The following is a 9374-nucleotide window of genomic DNA, read 5'->3' as shown; positions in this document are numbered from 1 at the left end:
AGGAACTGATGTGAGGACAAGAAATCACGAGTCATGCGACTGAGGCAGTTGAAAATGGAATTAAATACGAAAATGTATTTCGGATTACCGACTTTTATTGAAGACTTTGATTTTTTCTAAAATTCAATTTCAGGTCATTTCGGGTTATTTCAGGTCATGACCTGAAAACTCAGGTCAGGTCAGGTCAAAGTCAATTTCTATTTCAGGTCAACCTGACCTGACTTGTGGTAAGCCTTAAAATATACCGAATTCAAACAAATTGACCTAGGACTAACCCCTCAAAAACTCGTTTTTTGGACATCCTTGACAACCGATACTTGTTTTATTGAAATCTTAAACAAAAGATGATAGTTCGTTTTCAGTCATTTCGAGTCAAAATGAACGCTACACTAGACGTGTTTCAAATGTGCGCATACGATTTAAAAAGCGAATTAAAAAAGTGAGGCCTCGATACAACAGGTCGGATAAATCAATTGCGAACCAGACTGCAAGCTGATTTAGGTGAGATAATCAATTAAGTGCTAAGGTTGAGATTTAGTGTAACTTTTAATCGACTTGTTTATTATGCATGTTATTCTTATTGTTTCTTATTGGAAAATATCAAAATTTTAGATCTTGATCGCAGTAGAATCGTTCGTATTAGCCACCGTGACGTTCATGATAGCTAGAACGGTATATCGAGTAAGTCTTTTTTATGAAATTTGCGTAAATTCAGTTGATGAATTTGAGGTTATGTTTGGTTGCAGTTAAGTTACCAACTCCAGCACAAGCTGTCTGTCCTGCGCCAACCGGGAAAATTGTACCGAAAGTACTAAAGCAAGATCATTAAATTGTTAGATTAGTTTAAGCATTTTCTTAATTTTGTATTGAAACTACTACAGGAAAATTAAAGCTCTTTTATACCGCACTCCACGGCTTTCATTTAAGAACTAAATTTTTGATTAGTACAGCTCTCGGACATTGCTGTTTGCAACAATCGCTCAGCAGATATTGGTCCGATTGAAAAACTAATTACGTTGCTGAGTTCCTGAGATCAGAGGACGCCAGCTTTTTTGGACAAAAACGATAATGTCCAACAATAACAATAATTCCCAACAATAATGCCCCGTCAAAAATGGCGACCATGACAAACATCATCCACTACACAACAAACACGTGCTTAACCTGCAAGCGGAACATGTAATGTTTGTCATCGTACAGCGTGTTGTAAATTTTAACCATTTTTTCCAGCTCAATGGCGTTAGCTTCCTACAAATTAGATCTACGGATTACAGTAATAAAATGTAGATCCGGACGCACTTTTAGAATAAAAATCAAAAATAAATAGAAAATTTACTTGGCCATGTGTACGCATTCACAATGGTCGCCATTTTTGACGGGGCATTATTGTTGGGAATTATTGTTATTGTTGGACATTATCGTTTTTGTCCAAAAAAGCTGGCTAAACACTGGCAATTTTTTTGACGAAAATCCGTCGAGGTAAAATTTAATTATTTACAAATTGTCAAATTGTCAAAGTTATGCGATTTATACGCAATATATTGTAATATACTCGATATGCTGTGTGATTGTTTATCTGGTCAAGATCATTTTAGCAATTTAACTTATTTATTTAAAAAAAATAGCATAGCGAGGATTATTATAGTAAATTTAAAATTTCCTGAACGATTAAGTTTTGACCAGCAATGCTTCCGGTAAGTTTGAGTGTTTCTAGAAAAAAACATGGTTTCTTATCGTAGTTTTCAGTGTTGTAGATAAACGTTTGAAAGTCAATGTTGTACGAAAACTTTTGATGAGTAAAATTGCCTGTTTTCGTTTTAAGGTAATATATCGATAGTCTTCTGATAGTCATAAGTTAGTCTTTATCTGATTGCATCATTTTGCAACAATTACTTTCAGCAAAAAAATTTCTTCCCTTCATCCATCTCATACTAAAAATCTGCGACCGTTGCGATAAAACATCCACTCCTACACCACCTGAAAGTTAATATTATTTACAACGTGCGAAGCTTTTAATTCAATAACAAAATACACCGTCGGAAATAAATGATTTTCGCGCACATAAAGGATAATACATTGTATTTTTGTTGCTTTTATATTTTGCATGTACAATGTTGTATAATGAAAACTCGCTCGCATATAAACATTTTGCATATATATGTGTATTGTATAAACCGGAATATATGCAAGAATTACGTTACGTTTTGAATATTCAACCATACATCACATGGATCATTAGCACGTTACCGTCTCGTTGTTTTTGATATACTTTCCTGCACCATATTTCCCCGTAAAAAATAATTCAATATCACAAAACATAAACTTTTGAATTACCTTACAAGCGAAGCTAAGCAGCACCTTGTCTTCAAACGCTTGTGTGATCACGAATAGAATTTTAGAATTTGGTGTATAAACCGTACTGGTGAAAAAATAACGAAACGTGGTTGCATATCTGAATATAGATGGTGGTTTATGTAATAATGTACAAAATATGCATTAGGGTGGTCCAAATTTGTAAGAAATTTTTTTTGGAGCTTACGTTTTTTGGCTTCACTAGCCAAATTCGTCTGAAATTACATTTTGTTACTATCGAAAGACGAACATTAAAGAATATACAATTTCTTTATATGATTTACGTCGTCACAGGATGAATGTGGCATTAATAGTAGTATACAAATTTTTAGAAGGATTTTAGAATTTTAACAGGAAAAAGTTGGATGCTGTCCTAAGTTGTAGGCCTCTATTAACTCTAGTTAAATCCACAACTACCTCACTCTCGATTTTTTTTTTATTCAAATTTGGACCATCCTAATATGCATTATGTAGAAGGTAGCATAATGCAATTCATCGCGAAACAATTTTATTTGTATGTCAAGTTATAGACATTTTTGTGTTTAAACCTTTCTCATAAGGAAAGCATTTAACTAGCGGCACTATTTAGTCTGTTACACTTGTTTTGACCTCAGTAGCGTAAAGTGATTTTTAATTAGTATTTTAAAGGTAGAGTTTTTGTGTGAATTTTGTTGATCCGAGACGTAGCCTCGTGCAACGAACGAACAATGGATGGAAGTAAAATCACTTGCAAAGAACCGAGTTAGATGGCGACAATTTCTATGCTCCCACGTGGAGTACGAATAAAGATGACGATGATGTAAACATGAATTGAACGTTAAATCATTTTCGGAAAGTTTTCGAATTTTTTACATAAATAGTAATACGGATAACTTACAATGCGGGGGTCTGTACCGACACACAGCCAAAATTTGGAGGTTTTTTTAACGTCTGTCATGCCATGTTAATGCTAGGCTATGATAAGCCAAATGCGAACTATATTTTACTACTTGAAAAATAATTTCTATGGACACGACTCGATACGAGATGATTTTGGGCTTCCTCAATTTTTCGTTTTCGTTTGACTGATTTATCTTTTCCTAAGTTACATTGTATTCACACTGTATGTATACCTACGATACATACGCACAGTACACATTCTACCGTTTTCGTTGTATAATGTCTCCGTTTGACATTTTTATTCAGATCCAAGCAAATTCGTATTTTGTCTCCTTCTTGTTTCATTGGTCATGGGCTGACGACTGGAGTTGGCTTTGACACGTTTCGGTTGATGTCCATCTTTTCCACTTTTAAAATTTATTCTTTGATTTTGTCCATGAGCGCATGTGGAATTCTTCTCGCCGGTATAATTTTCAGTTTTAGACTTGGGATCAGATAAATGTCGTAAACGAAATTGTTGCAGCGTCCAATATCGGTCGATGTTGATGCTTCCTCAGTTTCATTCACTTGCTGTACTCTGACGATGAAACCAAATACGACACACATTTTTCGTCACAAGATCGTCGACAGGTCTTCTGCAACTATTTTGAATATCACCGTTTTGCCTTTCCTCGCTGCGACTTCTCCAATTACTGGAATGCTTTCCTCATTGTATGCGATGAGACGGCTCGTTTTGGACTTTGTTATTTTCAGTCGCAAACGATTAGCTTCTTTTTCCAACCTTTGCATTCCGCGCCTGTTTCCAATTTGACTAAAGTCTCTTCGTTCCAAATTTTCAGCTGCTGAGTACATTCCTTTCCAGTTTTATACACTGCGTTCACAGGTACTGCAGTGGACAAAGTACTCACATCTAAAGCAGATCTTCAATTGCAGCACAATTTCTCTATTCGATCCCCATCGGACACAGTCAAATTTTCTCGGTTCTAGGACTACATCCACTCGATACGTACTCATTTCCGAACTGTTGCAGTGAATGTCGTAATTTCTCATCACTTTTTCCAGATCCATTTCTTCTTCAGTCCACAACATTGGTCTTGTTTGATCTGAATAGATGCCTAAGACATTTTGGTCCGTTACAAACTAATCCTCGAACGGTCCGTATCCGCATTTCGTCACTTGTGTCTGCAATTTTCCATTTCTCTGATGCCTTCCGTTTTTCTTTCGAGTGAAAAATCTCTTTCTCTCTTCACTTTCACTAAATTTTTTCTTCTTTAGAATCCCGAAACGATCGACTTCCCTTTTTACTCTAGTCGCCACGCGGCTATACTTCTTTGCTAGTGAAATTTAGTCACTTCTGACACTTTCTCAATTGATGATATCTAAACACGACGGGTTCTCGGTAGTGACTGACTCTTTAACGTACACAAGAAAAGGGTTTACAGTTTCGCATATATGGGTGTGCGTCCACTTACATGACAAAGCCGGTGATTCAGACTGAACTTGTTATCAGCGACTTCTCTAAACAGAGCAAAAAAAATTGAAAACATGACATAATGTCCTATTTGTCTCCCTAGAGACAGAGTGTTAAGTAAAGCCCTCAGTCCACAAAAAGAAATGAAAACCAAATTTCTTTTCTGAAGGATAAAAGTTCCAATGTATTTATGTCACTGACCGTTGGTCATTCAAAAATTAATCTAACTCTATGTGGGCTAGGGCTATTGATTTTCTTAATGCTAGTCTTAAGTTGACTCCCTTCTCGGACGTCATTCCAAATGGCTGCTTCGAAAGATTGATCGGAATTTGACTGTTTTCGTTGGGTTCGAATTTAAAATGCAACAACAAATGGTATATGACGGACTTGACTTCCATTAAAGCGAAACGGCTGCCCTGTAAACAACAATTGAGCGTTAAATCATTTTCGGAAACTTTTCGAATTTTCTATGTTTTTAGGGATACGAATAACTTACAATGCAATTTCGAGGGCCTGTACCAAACGGCAGAAACGTTCCCGGTTTTATGTTGTCCTTGTTTTCATCATTAAACCGTTCCGGATCGAATTTTTCCGGATTCGGGAAGTATTTTGCATCGTGATGCAACGGATAAATGGGAATCCAGAAAGCAATTCCTTTCTCAAATTTGAATTTTGTTACACCGTCATCGTATTCGTAATCCTTTACGCACACTCGATCAGTCATTGGGGCAGGAGGCCAATAACGAAGTGTTTCGGATATGACACAGTCGATGTATTTCATTTTTTGCAGAACATCATACGGTAGTGGCTTGCCATTCAACGTTTTTTCAATTTCGCACACTTCTTTGTACAATTTTTCCTGGACATCGGGATTCACGGCTAGTTCATGAGCGACAAAAGACAACAATGTGGATGAAGTGTCGAATCCTGCTGCGAAAAATAGGAAACATTGTGCGACAAGTTCATCGTCAGTCCATTGACGTTTGACTTGTTTGGTTCCAATGTGTGACTCTTCCACTGTTGCAAATCCTTCACTAGATTGTTTTTCATCCTTATCCACACTGTCTAAAGACTTTCCTTTTCTCACATTCATTAAAATGTTGATCATATCCGGTCTGAATATGCCCTCCTTTTCTCTTGTAGATATGTTGTCGATAACCATCTTTCGGAAAAATTTCGTCAATGCCGAGTCCGTTAGATTGATGTCCATCATTTTCATTAGGCCAGGTAGAAGCCTCAGTCCAATCAGTTTCAAAGCCGCTTTCGGTGAATTGAAATTCAAAATTTTCTTGCCGTTCAGGTAAAAGTCGTTCGATTCATTTTCGAATGAATTGACCTTACAACCGAACGCAGCGGAAGCGATAACATCGTTAGTATATCTAGAGAATAAATCCTTCATCTCAACGTCAACGCCGCCGATGCCTGACGATTTGGCTTTTTGTTGGAAATGCTGAACCATGTCACTGGAATTCTCCACAACCAGTTCAAACATTTGACGCATTTTACTTCCAGTAAAAGCCGGTGATAAAGTAGCCCGCATGTCTCTCCATTTTTCCCCTTTTAACATAAACAAACTGTTGCCCTGGAAAAAGAAAGGATGACATTGACATATGACTGTCCATTTTAGGTGCTATAATCGGGACATCCTTACGAAAAGTAAATCGACATCTTCATCAATGAACGATCGATGATTTTCGAAATGATCAAAGTCTTTAACCGCTAACCTTTTGACGATTTCAGGATCTCGAATGAAGTAGAAAGGTTTGCGAAAGTCAAACATTCCGAAGATTCTATAAAGCAGAACAAAAATGATCATCCACCAAATCATACGATTTTAACTTTGAAAACAAACTTTTTATCCGGAAATTGTTTGTACAAACTCTGCATATAGTCGGATGATCGATATTGTCTCATGAAAAAAGCACCCGTATTTCCTATACAGCAGTTAGAAGTCATATCAGTCATTTTAACGTCGAAAAAGTTCGCTTAGATTTACCTAAAGCAAATGTTGGTTTCATATGTTGAATTCCACGCTTTTCGAAATAGTCATTGTTGAGTGTGATCCATTTGTAAATTCCATATAGGATCAACGAGAGACCCAATGGAAGCAGTAGAGTATCAAGCATTATGGTTGACTGTATCTGTGGTAGAAAAGGAAAATCTTTAATTTTACTCGGCAGCCACTAAAAATTGTTGAAACATTTCGGCGAGTCATTTTGGCAGAAAATACGAAGAAGTTGGACACTTGATGGAGAGTTCCACTTTCATCCCTCTCTGTGAGGGGAACAGTAAGTGAAAGTCAGCAATCAGGTCAACATTAGGCGGACTGGACCTGACAGATTGACTTTGAACAATGTACTCGACCTGTCGAGACATTTAGCTCTACTGTTCTCTACTGTCGCAACGAAAACGACTTCTGTTAACTACACACCATTCCAACGTTGTTCTATTGCCTAGGTTTCTGTGAGACAACCGAGCTAACTTTGACCTATTACGAGCCTTTGATGTCAAAATTCTTCCAGCTCTGAAAATGCAAACTTATCGAATTGTCTTTGCGAAAGTACAGATCAATTAAGTTTTGTTATCGGCATTACTAATCACTTTTGTCAAAATAACTTCCATGTTATCTGGATCTGACCAATGAGTTATGACTGCAATGTGATTACAAAATTATCGATTGAAAATTCATTTTCGATTTTGATATTTGTTGTTTGAAGCTATAAAGTGAGTATTGAACTTTACCTCTTAAAAACAGCGCAATGCAGAAGATAAATATTGAATCTTTTACTTCTTTTGATCTAACAGATTGATGCAAACTCTTTTACTTCATTAATTTTAGTATCAGTTTGTAATCGATTAGGTCTCGACAGGTTACAAGAATTTAGAAAACCGGAACTAGTTGCTTTAGTTGCTTTGAAATGTTACTCCTTTGGTACGTAAGAGAGCTTTTTAGGTGCGACTGAACCGGTAATCTAAACTTGACTCAAAATAAATTTACTTCTACACCAGGGCCTATTTTTGGAAATTTTGTTGGAAATTTTTCCCAAAATTTTCAAAAAATTGCCAAAAATTTCCAAAAACTGCGAACGTCCAAAAATTTTTCCATCATTCCGAACGGTTTTGGTAACTACTGAGCTCAGCCTTGTGTTTTAGCCAGCTCTCAATGATTTTGTTTGATTATTGACGCTCTCATCTTTCAAATTAATCATGCTTGACTTCATTTGAAAGCTGATAGTGTCAATAATCAAACAAAATAATTGAGAGTTAGCTAAAACGCAAGGCTTAGTTCAGGAGTTGTCAAAACCGTTCGAAATGGTGGAAAAATTCGGTTTTTGGACGTACGCAGTTTTTGGCAATTTTTGGCAAAAACATTTCCAAAAATAGGCCCTGCTCTACACGCCTTTGGTTCGTTCCGCAAAGCTCACACTGGCCAAAACAAGAAACTCACAAGCGAAAGAATTGCGTCGGACAACGTCAGTGAACACTTCTATGATTTAATAAAGGTTACAATCTCATTAATGTTCGAAATAAAAAAAAACCTAAGTACAGGCACTATTCTTCAACCCTTCCCATCTAAACGAGAGAAAGCTGCGGAGAAAAGCTTATATGAGAAGACTCTATTCTTCTAGTCGATGATAAAATTTACAAATAATCGATACTATATGAATGGAATTTTTTATCGATAATTGATAAATATCGACTGATGATTATTAGTCAATATTTATCGAATTATCAGTCAATATTCATCGATTATCGATAAAACATTCAATTGATACTGATTTTTTGGAAATATCTATAAATCGATTCTAAGGAAATAATCGATATTTTGTCAATTGAATGAATTATCGAACATGCCTATATTCTTCGAGCTTTCTGTCTTCAAAACAATTTGGATTGGCTCTTTATAGTTGTTTTTACACAATATCACCACACAACAACACCATGAAGAGCAACGACCGACCTTTTAATTATTAGAAGAAGGTGAAGCGTACCGTTTAGTATATTACTTTAGGATCAAACAACAGTTTTTAAAATATTCTTGTCTGTGATAAGACAACGTAAATGTAGATACTGAACACACATGTCTGCTCAATTACGTCTTTCTCAATAAACTTGAAAACAATTACAAAATATGCCAGCAAATCCTCTTCACATATCTTCAACAAATGTAGACCGCAACTAACTGACTTAAATTACTTGTAGTCTACAAGTTGTAGAACAGTTATGGAACGTTTAGCACTTATAATTTTTATTAAATCAAAAACAAACTTAAATTAAACAAATAAAGTCTGGCGTAGTAATACCTCAATACCAAAATTTGAACGTCGCACTTGATATAAAGTCAAAGTCAATGTTAAAATATCTGGTTTTTTCGACCGTTTGATTTCGTTTGACTGATTTATCTTTTCCAAAGCTACACTATACTCACACTGTATATAAATGCCTACGATACATACGCACAATACACATGAATCCGTTCATATATTTACTGAATACATAGCGAATTCGGATAACATACCAACGTATCTACAATTAACATTTATATGAGATGATGCAATAATTTGAGGTTCAATCACCAATTTCGTAATGACTGACGAGACTTTTGTTATTTGACCCCATATGTGCTAGTTTCGTTTTTTATTTATTTGATGTTTTATAATCTGGAACTCAG

At 35.9% G+C, this 9374-nt stretch overlaps 1 protein-coding gene across 5 annotated transcripts; it reads right to left on the bottom strand.

Annotated features, from left to right (window-relative positions):
- Positions 1-4839: 4839 nt before the first annotated feature.
- LOC119066758 (probable cytochrome P450 9f2) lies at positions 4840-9168 on the bottom strand. 5 transcript variants are annotated; one of them, XM_037169391.1, is made up of 6 exons: positions 9007-9168; positions 6699-6843; positions 6555-6636; positions 6354-6492; positions 5199-6284; positions 4840-5118 (listed from the first exon to the last, which is right to left on the bottom strand). In XM_037169391.1, exons 2-6 carry the CDS (start codon positions 6826-6828, stop codon positions 4921-4923), a joined length of 1635 nt encoding a protein of 544 aa, XP_037025286.1. In that variant the 5' UTR covers positions 6829-6843; positions 9007-9168; the 3' UTR covers positions 4840-4920. The 5 variants fall into 5 exon arrangements, with proteins under 5 accessions (XP_037025286.1, XP_037025285.1, XP_037025287.1 ...); XM_037169390.1 differs by having other exon boundaries at positions 6699-6849; positions 8920-9042; XM_037169392.1 differs by lacking the exon at positions 9007-9168 and adding an exon at positions 8695-8899.
- Between the last annotated feature and the right edge of the window lie 206 nt (positions 9169-9374).

The sequence above is a fragment of the Bradysia coprophila genome, chromosome IV (genome assembly GCF_014529535.1).
Source record: "Bradysia coprophila strain Holo2 chromosome IV, BU_Bcop_v1, whole genome shotgun sequence".
Classification (NCBI taxonomy): domain Eukaryota; kingdom Metazoa; phylum Arthropoda; class Insecta; order Diptera; family Sciaridae; genus Bradysia; species Bradysia coprophila.
Note: the sequence above shows the minus strand (reverse complement) of the source record. Positions and strands in the feature narration are given on the sequence as shown.

Excerpts from the sequence above, each read along its gene's own strand:
- LOC119066758 (XM_037169394.1), bottom strand. The coding sequence starts at position 7,324 with ATGGAAGTTATTTTGACAAAA. Across the intron at positions 6,844-7,303 it reads TGGAAGTTATTTTGACAAAA|ATACAGTCAACCATAATGCT; the intron begins GTGATTAGTAAT and ends TTTCTACCACAG. Across the intron at positions 5,119-5,198 it reads CAGGCCCTCGAAATTGCATT|GGCAGCCGTTTCGCTTTAAT; the intron begins GTAAGTTATTCG and ends TGTTGTTTACAG.